Raw genomic sequence first — 19,588 nt, forward strand, 5'->3', positions numbered from 1 at the left:
GATTTCTTGGATGAAGACTGCGAAAACGGTAGAGGCCGCGACGCGGGAACACAAAGTAGTTCCTCAATGATCAGACGACAGGCCGCAATGCTACATACATATCTTCTGTACTAGATGACTGTGGGCTAATATCACATCTTATCTCACCTGTGCTGCGCGTGGTGTGCTGTGGTGTGCTGTGCTTACCTATGCTATGCTGTGCCCTGTTGTGCCACGCTGTTCCTCGCTTTGCTCGGCCACTTCCCCGGCGCCTCTAATGCTGACTGATCAAGACGGACAGGCAGGTTACAGGAAGGAGGAACGGAAGGATTTCCCGTCAGCGACGGGGTGCGTTATCTCTTCGAAGAAGCACGAAAAGGTCCATCGAGGAGGGGTTCGACAAAGCGCATGCCATACCCGTCATGCCATACCCGTACAGTACGGATTAACCGATGTCGCGGTCGCAGTCGGCGTACTATACCTATGTTCACGTTCCACGACGTCAAGTAATGTGGGAGCCCACGGTGCGGACAGACCGTCAACCTGGCGCGGGCGTAGCTTTTCTGTACAGTATTTTCCCACCATCGTGGACCACAACACAGTAATTGGATCACTGGACTCCCCTGCACAGACTTTCGGGAAGGGCTTCAAGGGCTTTGTCTTGGTGCCCGCTTCGGACGGAGCTTGAACTGAGAATACATTCCCAACATTGTGAAGCGCAACAACTGGATCCTTGAGGTCTGCTATCCAGGCTTCTGGGACGGTTCAGGCGCTGGTCCTTGTGCACAGACGAGACTACGGAGTAATATGTATGATAGCGCCGCGCAGGGGATTGTCACCCATAGTCTCGATCATGTGGTGTGGAGGATGGGGGATGTGGGAAGCGTGGCTGTTCTTCTTGAGAGACTCAGAAACTGTATCCAGACTACAGCAAGCAGCACAGACCAGTACAATTACTGTACGGGCAAGGACAGCTGTTGCGCTACAGTCGGTTGACTTCTTGGACTTATGCCGGCGATCGATCTGTGTCGTGCGCTTCGAAGGGAACAGCGAGGTATTACGAGCTATGACAAGCTAAGACGGGCTATGATGAGCCATAGCTAGGTGTGGCTGCGGCTGTGGTTGACGCTTGAGCTTGAGAAGTCAGAGATCCCTAGACGGGCGATACTGCCGGTTAGTGCAGTGTCTATCACAGTGTTTGTACTGTTCCAGGCGGTACAGAGTAAAAAGGGATGGATCTATTGCTACAGCATGATCTGCGTTGACCACGAGTGCACGTCTGCCTCTACGCAGTTTAACTATTGACTCCTTGAGTTCCGACCCGGTCCTACTATAGCATCAGTGCCCCAGTGGCGTCGATACTGAGTGGGAATGGCTTCAATGGTTTTATTTCACACGCCGAGGCTATGTACCGTGTGTGAGCAGCGTGTGACTGAGTGACGAGTATGGATCCATCTATATCATCTGTGTCTGCGCCTGTACATCTCTTTCGGTTTGATCTACACCAATCAAGGACAGCACAGGCTCCGCAGAGCTGACTCCAACAGCTTGACCTTCTCGCCTGCCCGTTCTAGACTGTAGAGGCATGCACATTTGCCTCGCGCCTCGAGCCACGAGCGGTGTAACTTAACATATTTCTTGTCCATGCATGACATTGGTCATAACCTCACCAACTGCCCTCTCTGGTTCAACCCGCCGCGGAATAACTCGCGAATGACCTTGCCGTTGAAAATCGTCTGCTCAACAATACCCTCCACGTGGCGGGGCTCGACTCTTCCGTACCATATACTCATCCCTGCTAAGGGATGGAGGGGCCGTACACCAGACGCGCGCTGGGACACGTCTATAGAATCAGGTCCGGCTGGCTCAGTCGTCGTGGCGGCATCGATAGAAAATCCCGGGGGCATGTATATGATGACGTTACCGGCCCATTTATGCCCGCCGATGTGGGAGATCATGCCCACGTTGACCGTCATATCTTGTGATGTTGCTGATTCCTTGCTTGACGCACTCGTGGTAGAACTGGCGATTGCCTTGAGCGACGCCTTGTCTATCGACTGGCCCTGGTTTTCCGCGCGTGTTTCCTGTCCCGGTTGCTCGACCGCGCCTTCCGATGCCACGAATGCCTCCGTGGTCGAAGCACACAGCTTAGACTGCGGATCGTCTCCCTTCCGCTGATCCAGGTAAGTGTTGAACTCGTCGTGCAGAACTGGTCCCAGGATTCCGCACCGACTGTCACGTCCACCATGGCTGCATATTAAAATGGTCGGATTCGTGATAGGCGAGCTATCCCAACGCGAGCGCACCGCTGCTGTATCGGGTGTCGACTCTCCAGTATTGGGGGTCAGGTTTTCGACGATGAAATCTTTCAGACTTCCGGTTGTTGCCGAGTCGGGGTCGCGTTGTGACTCGGTATGCGGACTCGATGCCGTTTCTCCAGCCTCTTCTTCTGAAAGCGGGACAAGACCTCTAAAGTGTCGAAATGCCGGGTATAGCAGAGCGTCAACGGGTTCTAGCTCTTCCCATTTTTCCTTGCCGTTGACCCGCTTCGTTGTTTGCTTGGCACTCCCTGACAGCGGTGTGAATGACGAGGTGCTGATCATGGTAGCATTGAACGCCTAGATTGGTCCTTGTGTAAGTCAGCCAGATCCTGTCTTCTCCGAGTTCATCGCATCCGCTCTAAACGACACCTTCTGTGGCATCGGTAACTGCCGCCACAGAAGATACGGGGCACCAACGTACGTCACGAAACTCCCCCTTGCGACCCATCAACCCCTTCAGGTCGCCCACAACCTTGCCCCAGCTCGTGCCGTTCTCCCGCTCATCTTCAATGCGACTCGTCCAATCTGACCGTCCTGTGGAGATGATGAGGTGTTGCGAGTGTGGCGAGATCGTCCCATTGAGAGGGTTCTTGTGGTCTATTTCTTGATCGAGAGAGGGCATGGACGAGCAGGGACATGTTGGGTCGGGACATGTCTCGACGACTGGGAAGGGTGGCGGCGGGGACGGACGTTCGGATGTCAAGGTGCGCTGGGCGGACAGGCGGGTGCGGCGAAGGAGCGTGGCGGGTCTGGAGGTGGCAGAGCAGATGGGAAGGATGGAAGAGGACCTCAAGGGAGGCATTAGGACGAAGCTGAGCCGATTAACAAGCGTGTGAGCGTCGGAGGGACGACATGTCGACATGCGCAGCCCTTGTACTCCGTACCTCGAAATCGTCAAACCGCAGCTCCGGGGCCTCGGGCTTAAGACGTCATTATGAGCGCGACTCACGCCTCACGCGTCCCTCCTTTCCGCCCTCAGCCTCGCGCTTCGTTGCACCTAATTAGATTCAATTCATGTTTTCTGATATTACTCCGTATCATCACAGACGACTTGCATTATGTGGCATTGGGTCTCATTCAAGCTCGTCTCGAGCCGATCTTGATTGTCACCGCCATCCCATCACCCGCTCCCTCTGCACCGGTCTGGGCCGATGCTCGAATTCAATGGCTCCAAAGTCATCTTCGTCCAGCTCGTCCGAGTCCCATTCGTCTTCCCGATCCTCTCGTGCAAGCTGGAGAAACTGGTCAAGCCCCATCCCACGTACAGGACCAGCTTGCTGATTGCCTTGGCCAGGCGCTGCGGGCGGAAGCTCTCCAGGAGGCTCGGCGGCGTCGTTGTCCTGAATGAGAGCGTGCGGGTTGCCTTGGCCCAGTCCATCCAAGCCTTCTTCCACTCGGACATCGCGTGGTGCACTGCGTGGCGTTAGTCCTGTCATCATGTCCGCTCTTCAATGATCCTTACCGAGCCGCGGGTTGACCGGCTCGCGCGCGAGCTTGATGACCCTGATCGTGGTTGATCCGAGCAGGTTCATTTGCCATCGCACGCTGCCGGTTCGCTGGTTGCCCACCACCTCGTCGTCGCCGTCCTCCTCTTGGTGGTATCGGTACTGGCGGAGGGACCGGTGCTTCACGCAGGCGCTCCGGAAGTGCTATCCGTTGTGCATTCTGGCCAGGCATGACAATCTCAATAACGTTCCGATTGCGACGCTGGTCGGGTGCCGGCTCTTCGTCGTCGGTATCCTCGTCGTCTGCAAAAGGTCGTTGCCCCCGGAAAGCGGCAAAGTTCTCCGGTGGAAGGTCGTCTTCGTCGTCGGACTCTTCGGCTGCAGCGACGGCCTCCCACTCTGCAACGACGTCGGCATTGTGGAACGCACCTCGATCCACACCCTCCCCATCGCCCTCCTCAAGCACCCACAGTTTCATGTAGCAAGAACTGGACGTGTCGTTGTAATGGCGGTAGGGATTTTCTGGCATAAGGTACGCTGCGCACAGGTAGCAAAAATGGGTCTTGCACTTGAAGCACGTCATGTGGTTGCATCCCATGGTCTTTTGAGCAGGAGCATTGCACGTCGGGCATGGGGTCGAGAACTTCTGGAAGTACTCGGCTGTCGCACGTTCTTCCTCGTTGAGTTCTTGCTGCCGTCGTGGGCTGCACCTCGCGTTCTCGCCGTGCCAGCTTTTCTTGCAGACCACGCAAAACGCAAAGTCGCAGTCTTCGCAGATGGCGAGTCGCTCCGCCATGGGCAGGGTTTCAAGGTCGATGGTGTCTTTCGTCTGGCCTTCTTCTGATTCTGACTCGTCCGAATCTTCGGAATCGACCATGGGATCAGTGGGTTTGGGGTGTTTCTTTGACCGGGCAGCGCCTTGACACCATTGCCTCGGGCAGTAGACAGTGTTCTTATCCGATTCTAGGCGCTTCTTTCGCTTCAGCTTGACATACCGCTGTACCTGCTCCGGTTCGACAGGAATCTGGAGCAGTTCACTGGGATTGAGTGTACGATCCCGCTTCCGTCTCTTCAGAGGTCGGCCTTCGGGACCAGTCCTTGCGGGCTCATCCTTGCCACACGAGGGATCGAGACACTTGACGTTGTCGACGTCTCCTTCCGTTATGCAGTTGTTGTAGTAGTCTTGGAGGCACGGCACGCAAAATACGTGTCCGCACTGTAGCATCTTGTGACAAATAACACCCTTTTTCGGCTCTAAGCAGATTCCGCAATCAAATGTCCCTCTCTCAAAGTGTTCACGTTTCGTCTTCAAATCAAAATCCAGTAAAGCAAGCTTCAGGTCGCTGGGCATTGACACGTCCGTCTCTCCCGCCAGACCAAATGCCTTTTCAGCTTCTTGCTGGACGTGGTCGATGTAGGTGTAAAGCACTTGATCCTTGCCGATTTCTTCCCAAAGCCTAGCGCAATCATCCTGTAGCCGTTGCACGATAGGTTCTCTTAACCATTGTGGCGAAATTGACACCGATACAACTGGGGGTTCGGAAGCAGGATAGTCCTTCGGTAGAGTGATGCGCAGGGAAAGTGGCGGCAGGTGAGATAACTCGTGGTCATCCAGCTGAAGTGTTTGCTGGACGACTGGCTTATTGCCGGTCCCATCATTCCCATGGTCTGAGGAAGTGGGTGGCGTAGGAGGAGCGGGTGGCGTAGTATCTATGGAGGGTCTGAAGAGAATGCGCAGCGGCTGAACAGGAGTCACGGAAAGCTCAAGAGTGGCAGTATACGGATCATTCTCATCGACGACGAGTTCTGGATATATGGCCGCGATGGTCGACAGTTCGATTGTTCTCTCGTCCTCGGCGGCTTGTGGCTCATCTTCCATCTTGTGGTAGTGTATGGTGGCGGTAGAGGGGATCGACTGAGCGATATGTGAAGCGGAGGAAGCACTCTAGAGAAAGGTCAGACACAAGAGGACCTGGAAGGCATTACCAATTCAACGAGGGAAACTTTGGACTCGACTCATTCACTCCGTGCATTTGTTGCCCTCATGCAAACAATGACGCATCAGGCGCAGGAAGATTAATTGTCAAGGAGCAAATCTGATTTGACTGCATGTCAAGCAACGGGCCGAAAAGCCGCCGATGACAAGAAACCCTGTCGACCAAGGGTCCAAGTTGGTAAAGTGTCTGTGTGCAATTGCCTTTGCCGTCCTCCTTGCTCGTTTGGCATACTGAAGGCCTTGCTCGTTTGGCATACTGAAGGTGTTGCTCGTAAAGCCTCCGAGCATGGACGGTCCACCTTTGGCTTCGTTTTCATTGACACATGTCCGCTATGTAAGTCCCGTCCCTCTAAATCTTCTTCGGCCGAGCTCACCTTCCAAAAGAACCCTGCCGACCCGGTCTCCTATGCATCGGCATGGCTGGCTTTGGTGCCCCAAGGCTTAGTCGTTGTCTACGTCACTTTGATGTGGGCGTCACGGGAAGCCGAGATAGTCCTCATGTTTGCTGGCCAGATGGCCTGTGAGATGCTGAACTTCGGCTTGAAGCGGATGATCCGTGAGGAGCGGCCAGAACGTGGGCGACTTCTGCTCGATCTGAAAGCTCCTGACTGCTGATGTGCGTCACAGAAATGACGGGCAAGGGCTACGGCATGCCCTCTTCGCATTCGCAGTTTGTGGCCTTCTTCGCCGTGTCACTCAGCTTGTTCCTGATCTTTCGACACGTCCCCACCCAAACGACAAGTTACTCGCCGACGTCCTTTCTAGAACGCATTATGCTCTCATTTGCTGCTTTCATGGGTGCTGGGGCTGTAGCTGCCAGCCGCGTCTACCTGAACTACCACACCCCAAAGCAGGTTTGGGTGGGAGTTGCTGCTGGGGCCATCTTTGCTATCGTATGGTTTTTATTTACGACTTCTCTCAGGCAGTACGGCTGGCTTGAGTGGGCGCTTGACATTTGGCTAGCAAGGCGATTTAGGATTAGAGATTTGATCACCACCGAGGATATCCAGGATGCAGGGTGGGGAAGATGGGAGGAACGGAGAAGGGCAAAGAGAGATGGAGGTCGGGGTGGGAAAAGCAAGAAAGCGCGGTAATCGTGGCGTAAGTGGTCGATTCGTGCGCCATAATACATCTAGACTCCTCGGTGCACCGTTGTGACTCACAAATCCGCCTACTTCGCTTTCTTGCGAGCAAACTCCGCCAAGGCCGCTTCAGAGACTGTCAGTGGCCAGAATTCTCGATAGAACAGGTATGCGCCAGTCACCAAGAGCACGTAATAGGCCACAGTCCACCTCATATGCAACTTCTTGCCATGCCCTTGCGCCTGAACAAGATCTCTATCGTCCTTGCCACGGATAGCTACTGGCGAAAGAGGATACTCCTCCCTTCTGCTGACCCGGCCCCAGAACCGCGGAAGACCAACCCAGTTGCAAAATGCGTGGATGATGACACACGCATATAAGGAGCCGGTGCGCACGTAGATCCATGCGGCGAACCACCCAAACATTGTTGTGTAGGTGAGTTGAAAAAGTGTCCGGAGCACGGCGTGTAGGATTGGAGCGTGCGGGTGGGTCAGAATGAACTCGTAGCAGTGGTGTACATGAGCAATACCGAAGTAAAGTGGTGTCAGGAACACGATCTTGGATGGCGAGACTTTAGCGACCAAATGTATTGGTATGAGGACGGAGCGGAAGATGATCTCCTCGGTGATCGGGCCAGCAACGTAGTTTCTGTAGCCTTGCCAGCTGCTTAATGATTCTACCACCGCCCGTAAACCGCCATGACGCAGGTCGTCCAGGGTCCGCTCGACAAAGATTTTCTCAAAAAGTGGCCCGATGTAAAGCAGCAAAGTCAGTGCCACGACTCGCAGAACGTCGAAGGGGAGAATTGGCCACCAGCCCAGCATATGCAGTGCGTCAACAGGTGTGAGCTTCGCTGTTCTGGTCAGTATGTAGAGGGCCGCTGCAGAGGCGGTGATGCAAGCTAATGTGACCGTGCGAATCCGTGCACGGATCACGGAAGGAGCATCACGGTTCAAGGTCGGCGAGGGACGTGTGGTGGCAGACAAGTAGAACGGAACCACATAAGCAAGTGTGAACGTGACCTGGCCGAGGAGTCAGACATATAAAGTCGCAGAAGTCATCAAGCCATGTCGCCGTACCGAAAGGAGGGCCGCAGTGGTGGTCGAGATGGCAGGCTTGTCCTTTTCTGTTTCGTCAAGTCGTTAGTATATCGATATCTAATCGACTCGACCGGGGTAAAGAGCAGACATCCATGAGCAGCACATGCCCAGGTTGTGGTCGTTGATCCGTGGTGGAGCATCTGGGGAGAACTAGTTTCATGACCCAGGGCAGCCCGAATATGTCGAGGCACAAGAACCAATGGACCATTCAACGCACCTGCATGATTAAAATAAGTATTTTTCAAATTCGTGAAGAAGTCAATGGGAGCCATGTCATCGGTGCTATTCGCTCCTCGTGGCGAGAGCTGCTTTGCCGTGCAGAGATTATGAGCACGGTGAGGTCGGATTCGAGAAAGGGGTCTTCACGGCTGTTGTGAGTCCGGAACGAGAAAAGTGTGAATGGCTCGATGAGGTCAGAGTGAGAGAGACGCGGCCTCCCCCGCGTGCGCTGGCACTCCTCTGATTACGCTCGGTTATCGTTCAGGCTTGCGGTGTCATTTCTCAGCTATTAAATCGATAAGCAGATTTTGCCTTAGACCTGTGGACAGAACAGGCAGAAAATGGTTTTTGTTTAATTGACGCCATCTCATTGACCCTCGTCTGGCACCGACTCGCGCATGCCTGATTGGCGTTGGCTCGCCCCTGGCGCACCGCAAGATTGTCGCGTCAATTTCGCGGCCAGCTTTCGGCCAATCGGTGAATTTGTCATCGCGCAGGATGCCACGCGAGCAAAGCGAGACTCCGATGCATGGCCTCGATTGTACTGTGTAGGACGCGTTTCGCGCGGGCTCCTTCACACCAAAGCATCCACGGCCAGTCTTCACTTCTGACTTGGTCCTTGCACCATCTTAGTGGGTATTGGAGCCACCTCAATTTAACATGGCTCAAGCCTCACAAGAACCGAGAACAGGCACGCACCTCGTCCCCTGATCCCCGATCCCTTCACCGGATCGCGGAAGGAAGCTACTGTGGTGGGAGGCTCAGCGACTTCATCTGACTCCCATCCAGAGACCTCCGACGTTCCTTGAGCAGTATCACCAGACTCGACATTTCTGCTTCGTGTACAGAGCACAACGTCCGACTTGCACATACCAGACGCCATACTTAGACACCCACGGTCACATGCACACCGCCGGTCCAATCTCACTTTAATCCCGCCCTGCAGCATGCATATGCATGTTCGACCCATCCTCAGCCTCGTCCCGGTGCAGATCTGTGCAGCTCCGAAGCTTTTGCTGTGGCATCTCCACAAAGCATCATTGACACGAACTTGAATTTGTTGTTGACACTACACAGCTCACCTTTAGTCACTCGTTATATTACCTCTCTTTACGAACATCCCTAGCAATTGCGCGATTTGAACCTGAATCGCAATCCATTCTCTTGACGATGAGATAGCAATGTCCTCGTCCCCTTCGTCGGTTAAGCAAAGGTCGCCGAAGCGGACTTCTCCAAAAAGAACACCACTGCAACAGCAGTCAGCCTCCCAAGCGAACGAGGTCTCCTGCCGCCTGGGCAAAGAGTCGCGATCAGAAGAGAGCCTGGACATATACAATGCCAATCCATTCCCGACGAAGCCTTCGCAAGTGCTCTTGCCCAGCACCCTCCGCAAGAAGAAAAGCTTCGGCCCGAGCCCACTCACCGATGCCTTTGGATTTCTGTCCGACAGTGAAGCAGGCACAAGCAGTGTCTCGAAGAGCTCGCGGGGTTCCCGCCCTACTGTTAGACTAAAGCGATCAGTGAAAGCACTGAGAGATCTGTATGAGTCCCAGGCAGATGACACCTCGCGTCCTTCTACCGCAACTTCACCACCACTTCGCCCGAGCACGGCCAGTTCATTGCGGTTGAGAAGTCTCAGCTCGAGTGAGAGCTTGTCCGGGAGATATGCTTGGGAGTCATGTCGTCAGATTTCCAACGAGGACTTGGCATTACTGCCGGCTTTGCCCACAGGACCCCATGCTGTCAAGAGGCTCTCGTCGCGAACGTCTTTCTCCATAGCTGAAGATCCCACTGTCAGCTCGAGCCCAAACTACAAAGTGCTGGGCGCAACATCGAGTCCGCGGCCTCCAGCATTGAAAGAACCAAATAGTCCTCTGCTGGAAGCCTTTGAAGACCCACCAAGCACTAGCTCAGCTGAACAAAGCTCCTCAAGTCCCAATGTCGTCCGCCTTGCACACAGCTCCAGTACAGAAGACTTCCAAAGCACTGACCAGTCCTCGAGCCCCAATGTGGTCCGCCTTGGCCACACGTCGAGTACGGAACGGTTCAGTGACGGCGAGCCATCGTCGAGTCCAAATGTGGTAAAATTGGGAACGTCTTCGCCGGAACGCTCCCCAGCGACAGCCCGGAAAGCACAGTCGGACTACACTATGCGATCTCGGTCCTCCTCATCAACGTCCCTAGGGAAAAGGAAGAGGTCCAACACGGCAGGAGGGCGGTCTTTTGCTGAGAGGACACGGGCAGGAAATCCTCTTGGATCGAGTCCCCCACCCAACCACCGCATCGACACTTCGGCTGCGGACACAAGCTCGCCTGTCAATCCTGGTTTACCGTCATCAGCACCGCAAAGCATTCAGCAAAGCAGCGCTGTCGATGAGTCGAGTCCAGTAGTCCGAGTCTTGGGCCGGGACGACCCATCCTCTGATCGCAGCTCTGTTGCGGAAACCCATTCGAGTCTTCAAGCTGCCCTGAGCTCCAGCCCGCCGAGGATTCAATATCCGATTGTTCGTGCTCCGCCTCCCAGTCAGCAGGTTGGCATCAACATCCCAAAACGCAACTCGAGATCGATGTCTACAGAAGGCTCGGCACCAAGGTCTTCGTCTACTTTATCAGGAGTACCATCTGAAGGTTCCTGGTTGAGGTCGAGGCACATCAGTGAAATCAGCGAAATCAGCGAGAGTAGCGAGCTCTCTTCGGTTGCCGATCTTGACGAATATCTCAACTCGGAAGACCTAGCTCCAGCATCTAAATACATCATTAATGAATCTGCGAACCAGACACAAGTCCGCCTGGTTCCAGCTCCGCGAATTGATACGACGATTGTGTCAGGCGACGGCGACCATCATTCGATCGACCCTCACTACCACGAAGCCTCGGACGAAGTTTCTGCCCTCCCTATGTCAGAATATACGTACAGATCCTCACCTCTCCGACAGGTTCGGAGCGGTAGCCTGAGCGGACTTTCCTCAGGCACCAATTCAGCACAACAGTCTACAACTCGCCTTAATTCCATGAGATCATTTACGCAGTCACGACAAACCAGTTTTCTTCGTCCCAGCTCTTCTTCCAGCAGTATCGTCAGTGCCGCTCCAGTCCCCTCGTGGGCCCGGAGATATTATTCGGGCATGTACAGAGATTCTTTCCATTACTTATATCCCAGCGGATCTTATTTGAGTTTACGTTCGCTGGCTGCGAGACAAGCACCGATTCCGGTCTCGACGCTGGCACGAGTACCTTCTCGACCTGAAACAACGAGGTCGGGAAGTCCCAGCCTCAGCAACATCCATTACAGTATGAGCGATCGGTTAGGAGGTCTTCTTCGGCCCAAGAGACCGAAGCTAGCCGCGAAAAAATCCCACACTCTCCCGGGAGTAGGTCCGCTTGTCTCAAATCCAGCTACCAAATCCCTCCCTCCTCCACCATCCGTAGCACAACCTTTTGCACATGGAGCACGGCGGCAGTCATACCAGCAACCTCGAATCTACGAGCTACCTACCGGACAGCACAGCAGAGCGGCGTCTATGCCCTTGCCTCCCGTCGACCCTCGTGCGCACTGGGCTGGCGTCATCCAGATACACGAGCTCCCGCATGAAGATGGAAGGGGTTCAAGCTACACGATCCATCACCACTCGTATACTTACAGCGCCTCGGGGTCTGAGTCGCTGAACCAATCCGTCATATATCGTCCTTGGGGTAACGAGATGCGCAGCTCATGGCATCGGTGGTCCTCATCTCCTCATCTCCATCATGACGCCCGACTGAACACGGGCTCCTCTGTGTCCCGTGGTTTCGGATTCCCATTCAATTCGAAAGCACGCTGGACGACCGGCGTCCCTGAAATCACCACAAACGACGGCGACACACCTGGGCCAATGTTCCAACTCGATCTCCGCTCGGTTCAGGTTCTAGCTTTTGCCACTGGATTCCTCATGCCGTTGACGTGGTTCGTCGCTGCGTTCCTACCTCTTCCACAACGGCCAGATAGTTTTGGTGATATCGAGAAACGAGTTTACCGGGAATCCCGTCAGCAATGGCATCAATCCCAAGCTCAGCGTCAGCCGTATCCTGGGCAGCAGCCTCACCGGCAATCCCTGCGAAACTCCCGAAACCAGGGTACCTCGCGTCCCTCACAAAATCCAGGTTTGGAATCAGGCTCTCTTGAAACGCTAGCCAAACTGTGTCTAGAACGGAACCACGCCGGCGTCGCAGAGCTCAAGTTCCAAAATGCGAGGTGGTGGAGAAATCTCAATCGTTGGATGTGTATTGTGGGTGTAGTGGTCATTACCCTCGCCGTGGTTTTGGCTATAATAGGGACGAAGAGTCACTGGGCAGACGGTTGAGTTCAGAATTGAGATCTTGAAGTATAGTGTTCAAGAAGCGGGTTGTGATATTGGACACGGAAAACGGCATGATCTGTAGATAGTTTTGGCCTCGAATTCTTCTACGCTCTGGACATCTCATCGACTAATCCAGCAAGCGACGACATACGGGACGGCATGAATGATTTCCATCGCCCTATTCGCAGACTGTAAAGCAGGATCTGGCGCTGCTGTCTCTGGCGATCTTCGATATACCCCCTTTTAGTACGCTATGTTCTCGATATCTGATCTTAATTGACGCTGCCAACTAGTTTCAGTTCAAAGCAGGTACATGGAATGTGCAGTATCACCTTACTATGATCTTGTCGATTGTGCAGACTCGCCTTTACGTCGTGATCCTCTTGGTGAGCTGACCTCGTGCGTCACGAAGGGATCATCTGGGGGATGAGATGCTGACCCTTATCTCTCCCGTTGGCGTCTTATTCTTCAGATCCGTTGAACATCCTGTGTGCTCGTCGCCTCTCCGTGCGTCATGCGTCCATTCACTCTATGCGCCCCACTGCGTCGACACCAACGTCTTGAAATGCGGCCAATCCCAACGCCCGACATCGACAATAGGGTCTACTGCATGGCCGAGGGGGGTTGACAAACGCAACTTCAGGCAGAAAATCACGATCACCACCATGCAGAGCGGCGCAGGATGGAATGGGTACAGTACATACGCACCACACAGTACTGTATGCATGCAGATCGGTGGGGGTACAGTAAAGTTGAGAATGCTCTCGCAGTGTACATTCAGTGTAAAAACAAAACTCCACAGGATTTCAGAACGAGCGGGATGGCCGCGTCTGGCTTGATAGAGAAGGCAGGACCTCGTGTAATGGTCAACGAAGGACTTTTCAGATGGATATGCATTGGTATGGGACGGTGTAGGCTTGTGGTTGGGATATCGGGCGCCTGAGCCTTGACTAGGAAATCCCGCAGGTCCAGATGCGAGAGGGACAGTGTTAGGGTAGGTGCTGTACCTTGGCAAGGGGATGAGATAGAGAATCGTTATCAACGAGATCTGATACATATCAGCATCCGCATGAGACTGGTGAGACTGGCCCGGGTGCGACACCAGTGGACTCCATGATCGGGTGCATAGACAAGATGCTTGAGCACCAAGTTGAGCTGAACTGGGGCGAGTCGAGGTTTGAGCCGGCGGAAAACCAGTCCCCCGATTCCTGGGATCCTGGCCAGGATGCCAGAGGACATCACTGGAACAACCCACTCCGTACGGAGTACCATTCAATGATCCCGCGATCTACCCGGTAGCAATTCTATCAATTCTATCAATACTGCGTGCCAACAATCTCGCAGACCCGGCTAAGCCTCCAGCAACCTTTCCATCACATCATTCAGTCCATAAGCACCGCGCTCCTCTATCCCAGGTCAGTTCACCGTCCCGCGCGATATATATTCCACACATTCAACATCCTGGCCCCCTGCCCCGGCGTAAACCCCAGATAACACGCATCGCTAGAATAATCCATGAAGTTGTGGATCGGGTCGACGCCCGCATATCCCTGGGGTCCGTACGGATTATCCCCCTGGCTAGCGAGCCCGGTATACGCGGTGGCGGAGATGCCAGAGTTGGGACACGAGTCTTTATACACGGGACAGCCATCTAACATCATTCGTCAGCGATCACCTGCCCTGTGGGCCGTATCAAGCAGAGCCAGGCATGCGGCCACGGCACCACTTACTCGTACTCGTCATCTCCTGCGGCGTGTCCGCGACATAGTCGCCCCAATCGTCTGCGGCGCAACTATTCCCCGTGAACGGATGGAGGAGGCCGTTCCAATGCCCGACTTCATGCGCAGTGGTGCCGCCGAGGTTATACCCCTGCATGTTCCCTCCCGGCATGGTCCCGCTGAGCACGTTGCAGCCATCGACGACGTACTGGTCCGCGCGGGTGGCAGAAGTGACGCCCGACGCCGGGAGGGAGCAGAACCCCAACAACGTGGACCCAGTGGGGACGCCGGGCGTGTTTGCGCCGGCCTGGAGGAGGGATTGATAGTAGATGTTCAAGCTGGAATATGTGCCGCGCCGGAGGGCCCTCTTCATGGCCAGATCATCGCCGTTGGACGCCCATGTGTCGTTAGTGACTCTGGTCACGCCGGCCAACCTGTACCCGATGCTGGCGTTGGTGTATGCATCCGCGAGATACTCGAACTGGTCCTGGATCATGCTGTCGGTTATATAGTTGTGATTGCTGAGGGAGGATGTCGCGGTGTCCGAGATGATGTGCATGTACGTGTCGATGATGAAGAGCGGCACAAGCGCCTGGCGGCGTGAGAGGCTTGAGGAGTGTCGGTACTCGATGGAGGAGATGTTCCAGAGCTCATTTTCCAGGGGCTCGTTTTCTTGCAGAAATTGATGCGTGGCGAGCAGCTCTTCGGTCGGCGGAGGGGCGCCGCAAGATCTGCTGATGGGGCGATACTCTGCGATACCTGCGGAGGCGTCAGGAACCAACGTCAGGAGGAGGGTTAGGAAGAGCAGAGCATGAACGGATGAGTCCCAGCACGAAGAAAGCATATTAACCACACGCAAGTGAGGTGGTATTCGCCGCCAATGTACAAAAGAAATGGGATAGCAAAATTCGGTCTCAGTAGAAAGAGCATTTCGACGCACAGATCACCAACACAGTCGTCGTCATGCTGAAAAAGTTGGAATGTGGGCTGCGATCCCAGGTGGTATTCCTTCCCACGTGATTCTGCACCAGCATCGGGAATGAAACAACTGTGCTAGCATTTGCTGCATTTCACTGTCGAAAGTATAGTCCGTGACCCATTCAGCCTCTCTGATTTATGAACGCCGGCTTCCCAATAACAGACCAAAAATGCTACGTTGTCAGCGTAAGAAACTCATTCAGCCAGTTCATTGACCTCTGATGTCGCGACCAGTGGCAAGGATACCGGTAGCCGGAGCGGCGTTATTCCAAGACAGATACGTATGGTCGCCGAGTTTCCTGGACAGAGTCAGTGAATGCGTACTTGTGGCCTCAACCGAACCCACCTTGGTCGGATCAAATGCGCAACAGTGAACAGAGCACCCAGAACAATGCACAACCCGCCAATAGCGACGTAGGCGATGCCCAAGAATGAGTTCTTTCCACCCACCACTGATCTTGTCGAGATCAAAATACTCTTGGTGCCGTCATAGACTGTGACTGGGAAGACTAGCCATAGTTAGCACCAACCGAATTGCTTGCGCGGGTACCTACAGTCATAGATCTCCATCTGGTAGATTCCGGCAGTCATAGTTTCATCGTCGTTCCGCAGAGCCAGCTTGCTGAACGTGGGCAGACCAGCTGTCCTCATCCAAACCTGGAACTCCTCATACTCGGCAAGGTCGGGAATGGGATTTTCCGCAGTATAGCCATCAGGGTATCTCTTGACCCAGTTCGGGGGCGGCGCCACGTCGAAATTGGTGTATTTTGTCCTCTTGTACAAAGAGGCGTCCGAACCCCAGGCAATGCTACGGTTCGTCATGCGGTATGGCTGAGCTGGCTCGTTGCCGGCGGCATTGACCAGTCGCGGAGAGTTTAGTGTGTCGTTGAAGATGGAGTTTGCGATGAGGCCGCACGGGTAGTAGGCCTTGCCTGCGCTGTCCGTCTTGATGGGGTTGCAGGCGCTGTCATGGATGGTAGAATTGCTGATAAAGTCTCCTCGCAGCTGATCAGTGTCAAGAGACTTGACGTATCTTCGGTGGTTTTGGTAGAAGTTCGTGAGGCGGTAGTAGAGGTAGACGGGTGGTCCGATATCATTCGGGATGTCGAACTGCAACGTACAGACTGGTGTGTTGGGGATGGTGACGCTCCATGGCGGCGTTGTTGTGTTCAACGTTCTCTTCCATTGCGGCCTCACTGTACTATTGGAATTCTTGAAGGATGAGTGCACTTTCGACTCGGGGATCTGGGTGAATTGGTTGGTCGCAGTGGTATTGCAATCGGTGTAATCGATTCTGAGTTCTTGGATCTGAGCAGAGACTTAGCACCTTCCTTGCCTCTCAGCATGGTCGCCGTCGCCGCCACTAACACTTGCACTCGCCCAGAGGAGAAGCCCGCCAATCGGGGCGAAGATGACACCGACCGCAAAGAGGATGGGAAGGACGGTCTTAGGAGTGAGGATCGGTCTGAAGAGTCAGTACAGTCTAGAAGCCTTGGAGAACGAGGACGGTGCTCACTGCCATGCCTTCAGCCGCTGTTGTCGGAATGCGGTGTCTGTATAGACGCTCCGTCAGCAACACTGCGCTGGGGGTAATCGGTCGCAGGGGCCATACTCGCGGGACGCCGGCTCTTCTGCTTCTTCTTTCCGTCGTTGTGCTGATCCTCCTGCTCCATCGAGTCGGACTGTTGCATCTCTGTCCGCGACATCTTTGCGCTTCTTCTCCTGCTGCTGGCTGGCTGCAAAGTTGAACAAGAGGACGGTGCAGACGCCGTTTCACTGGAGGCTGTACACTCAGCATCGGCGCGGCCACCAAGCCACTTGCCTTTCCGGCGCATCCTGAGTACGCTATTCCTAATGCAGTAACGCGCCGCTTCTGTCATTTGAACTCGCATATCAATTTTCCGTCGCTTCTGTTTCTCCTTCCTCTCCCTTTTCTCTTATTAACTCATTTCGTGGACATGATTATTGTAGGAGCCAGGGTTGCGTTTGAGATCTCTCGCTCCTCTGCTACGTGATCCCAGAGCAGACACAATGTCATCGCGCCGTAGCTGGAGCGTGCTAGGAATTGCAAAATTTCAATGAGGCTTCAGTTCCTTACCGACGGTCGCTACATATACACATCGATGAAGGCTTTGATGCATAGGCATTGTTCGGACTACTTTGTCCTACACCAGCACGGCTAGACCGGCTCTGACGAATACATTGCGCCCATTTTATCTATCACAATGGCCCCAGATGTGCCTTTTCCCAAATGCATGGGTGATTCAGTCACACATTCCGACTCCCAACACCATCGCTATGTCATTGTGCTAATCATGCATTGATTTGTTTCATTGCGCTTCTGGCTGCTTCTCTGCAGCCAAGGTAGTCTCTGGCCTAGTTCTTGGAGGCAGCTATCCAGGGTTTGAAGTCGACCCGTGCTGGCGACTTTGGCTATCGTTTCCCTTCCGTTGCCGAGTCCGATGAGTCGCTCATATAATCATCGTTCATGCCAGGCCCCTCACGGAGTCCGGGGGTTTTGACTTCCATAACTGGCAACAACGGCGTGTGCTTGTGCCGGAAGTGACCGGCTTTGGTTCTCCTCTCTGCTGCATCCTCCATGCTCGTTCGATCGTACAAATACAGGCCGAAACATGTCAGAGCAATTCCGACAAGCTGGACCGAAGTGGTAGAGCTCCGGAACCAGATAACTGCGACCAGAATTACCCACACTCTTTTGATGAGAGATGCCACCGAGTACGATACCGGAGACATCATCGAAAGGAGGACAAAGGCCATGATGTTCTGGAAGAAATGGAAGATGCCATTGAACACAAATTCCACTGCCAGCTGGCCGTGATCCAGTGTACCTTTCTTTTCGACAAGATCAATCGACGCGTCCTTCCATAGGTCCTGTAAGATCTCAAATCCCTCTGTGTATATCCACACGGGAGCAGAGAACACGAAAGCTCCCACGGAGCAGTAGCATAGTAGATTCAGCTTATCCAGTTTGCGAGGTAGATGCGTTTGGCCTTCGGCCTCCGCCCGCGCCGATTCAGTGAAAAGCCTCTTGGAGAAAATGTTCTGCGTCACGAAGACAATGGCCGCCACTAGAGAGGCACTAATCCCCCAGAAATTCGTGGAAAGGTCGGTTGAACATGCCAACATCACCCCAAAGGTAAGGGGTACCAGCGACAAGTATGTTGCTCGTTTGTAGCGTATTCGATACACCACTCGATACGCCAGTACGGTGAATAACGGCGACAGCCCTTTTATGGTATGTACCAATGATACCGGTATTTTCGATGTCGCATATGAGCTCAGAAGATGGCCTAGCAGCTGGAAAATCGAAAGTGGAAATGCCGTGTACGCGACATCCCATGATGGCTTCCGGAGACCATTTCTCAACGCAGGCACCGATCTCTTCAGCGAGGGGAACACCGAAGCTAGGCTTGTCAATATGAGGCACCAGATGAACACCGAGGCAAATTGAATCATGGTGAGGGTGGCGGGTTTGGGGAAGGCGTTCAATATCGATTTGGACGAAGTGTTTGTTAACGCCGAGGTCATGTACCAGACAATGCATAGAGCCTGTTCTCGCTGTCAGCGTCGCATGGAATCTAGGATTTCATTGACTCACAATCAGCTTGTATGATATGGGGGCTTTGAGGGCTTCTGCCAGCTCCTGCGCGCTTTCACTGACGCTTCCCTGCCTTGTCCGTAGTCTGTGCAATGCATCGCTAACGCTACGTTTGTGTCTGTGTGTGTATACCCCTGCAGGCCGGGAATCGCGAAGTCTTTGGCTCATCTTCCTTGAGGGCCATCTCAATTCACCGTTCGGAACCGGTCCCGGGGTGAGCTCTTGCGGGCTTTCCGCGACAATGTTGGCGTTGAAGGGGTAGTTCGGAGTGACACTGTGATCGAAAGAAGGAAATCTCTCATGGCTGGGCCGGGTCTCGCTTGATCGCTTGTATGGCGATACTGATCGATGTACTGTCCGGGGCTCAGGAGTTTGGGTCATGGTGGTGGTCATGTTCATGGCAATAAAGGGATCGAGGTAGGTTCAGATGGCGCCCTGTCATGCATGCTGTTGCAGCTGTCAGAGTGTAACTTTAAGGTGTCTGTGTTGGTCGCGCCATCTGGTCTGAAGCGAAGTAGCGGTCTTTTCGAGGTGTTTGTCAGTTAGGTGTGCAGATCTAGAAGTCCATGATGCATTCAAACCGTGATCAATCTCAGACAAGCATGGGTTGCATCGGGCAAATGCATGTCGCAAAGTCCGTGCAGGCGTTGAGCGGCGCTAGCACCGCTAAGAACTGATAACGCAACGCCTATCTTCGGCTAATTAGCCTTGTTAGGGAGGGTGTCGCTATTGGGCCGTTTGCGTCTCCGTACTCGGTCATGCTCGCATTTGCGAACGCGCGTCAACTTTCGGCA

The 19,588-nt window shown here is 54.0% G+C and overlaps 8 protein-coding genes across 8 annotated transcripts; 2 read left to right on the top strand and 6 right to left on the bottom strand.

Annotated features, from left to right (window-relative positions):
- Nucleotides 1-1,637: 1,637 nt before the first annotated feature.
- On the bottom strand, nucleotides 1,638-2,922 carry A1O7_05104 (uncharacterized protein; the record flags this gene model as incomplete). Its single annotated transcript, XM_007759114.1, has 2 exons — nucleotides 1,638-2,597; nucleotides 2,722-2,922. The coding sequence occupies 2 exons, from the start codon at nucleotides 2,920-2,922 to the stop codon at nucleotides 1,638-1,640; spliced, it is 1,161 nt and encodes a 386-aa protein (XP_007757304.1).
- Nucleotides 2,923-3,406: 484 nt separating this feature from the next.
- A1O7_05105 (uncharacterized protein) lies at nucleotides 3,407-5,624 on the bottom strand (the record flags this gene model as incomplete). The annotated part of the gene is made up of 2 exons (XM_007759115.1): nucleotides 3,407-3,713; nucleotides 3,763-5,624. 2 exons carry the CDS (start codon nucleotides 5,622-5,624, stop codon nucleotides 3,407-3,409), a joined length of 2,169 nt encoding a protein of 722 aa, XP_007757305.1.
- A 403-nt stretch (nucleotides 5,625-6,027) lies between these two features.
- On the top strand, nucleotides 6,028-6,835 carry A1O7_05106 (dolichyldiphosphatase; the record flags this gene model as incomplete). Its single annotated transcript, XM_007759116.1, has 3 exons — nucleotides 6,028-6,075; nucleotides 6,126-6,315; nucleotides 6,369-6,835. The coding sequence occupies 3 exons, from the start codon at nucleotides 6,028-6,030 to the stop codon at nucleotides 6,833-6,835; spliced, it is 705 nt and encodes a 234-aa protein (XP_007757306.1).
- Nucleotides 6,836-6,912: 77 nt separating this feature from the next.
- Nucleotides 6,913-8,195, bottom strand: A1O7_05107 (prenyl protein peptidase; the record flags this gene model as incomplete). Its single annotated transcript, XM_007759117.1, has 3 exons — nucleotides 6,913-7,845; nucleotides 7,903-7,949; nucleotides 8,141-8,195. The coding sequence occupies 3 exons, from the start codon at nucleotides 8,193-8,195 to the stop codon at nucleotides 6,913-6,915; spliced, it is 1,035 nt and encodes a 344-aa protein (XP_007757307.1).
- Nucleotides 8,196-9,323: 1,128 nt separating this feature from the next.
- A1O7_05108 (uncharacterized protein) lies at nucleotides 9,324-12,467 on the top strand (the record flags this gene model as incomplete). Its single annotated transcript, XM_007759118.1, has 2 exons — nucleotides 9,324-10,176; nucleotides 10,261-12,467. Coding segments are annotated over 2 exons (3,060 nt in total), but the record flags the coding sequence as incomplete, so codon positions are not given.
- Nucleotides 12,468-13,900: 1,433 nt separating this feature from the next.
- Nucleotides 13,901-15,041, bottom strand: A1O7_05109 (uncharacterized protein; the record flags this gene model as incomplete). The annotated part of the gene is made up of 2 exons (XM_007759119.1): nucleotides 13,901-14,130; nucleotides 14,210-15,041. 2 exons carry the CDS (start codon nucleotides 15,039-15,041, stop codon nucleotides 13,901-13,903), a joined length of 1,062 nt encoding a protein of 353 aa, XP_007757309.1.
- Nucleotides 15,042-15,383: 342 nt separating this feature from the next.
- On the bottom strand, nucleotides 15,384-16,881 carry A1O7_05110 (uncharacterized protein; the record flags this gene model as incomplete). Its single annotated transcript, XM_007759120.1, has 6 exons — nucleotides 15,384-15,474; nucleotides 15,522-15,684; nucleotides 15,730-16,483; nucleotides 16,544-16,640; nucleotides 16,692-16,728; nucleotides 16,788-16,881. 6 exons carry the CDS (start codon nucleotides 16,879-16,881, stop codon nucleotides 15,384-15,386), a joined length of 1,236 nt encoding a protein of 411 aa, XP_007757310.1.
- A 727-nt stretch (nucleotides 16,882-17,608) lies between these two features.
- On the bottom strand, nucleotides 17,609-19,175 carry A1O7_05111 (uncharacterized protein; the record flags this gene model as incomplete). Its single annotated transcript, XM_007759121.1, has 2 exons — nucleotides 17,609-18,745; nucleotides 18,795-19,175. 2 exons carry the CDS (start codon nucleotides 19,173-19,175, stop codon nucleotides 17,609-17,611), a joined length of 1,518 nt encoding a protein of 505 aa, XP_007757311.1.
- Between the last annotated feature and the right edge of the window lie 413 nt (nucleotides 19,176-19,588).

The sequence above is a fragment of the Cladophialophora yegresii genome (genome assembly GCF_000585515.1).
Source record: "Cladophialophora yegresii CBS 114405 chromosome Unknown aczIN-supercont1.3, whole genome shotgun sequence".
Lineage (NCBI taxonomy): Eukaryota > Fungi > Ascomycota > Eurotiomycetes > Chaetothyriales > Herpotrichiellaceae > Cladophialophora > Cladophialophora yegresii.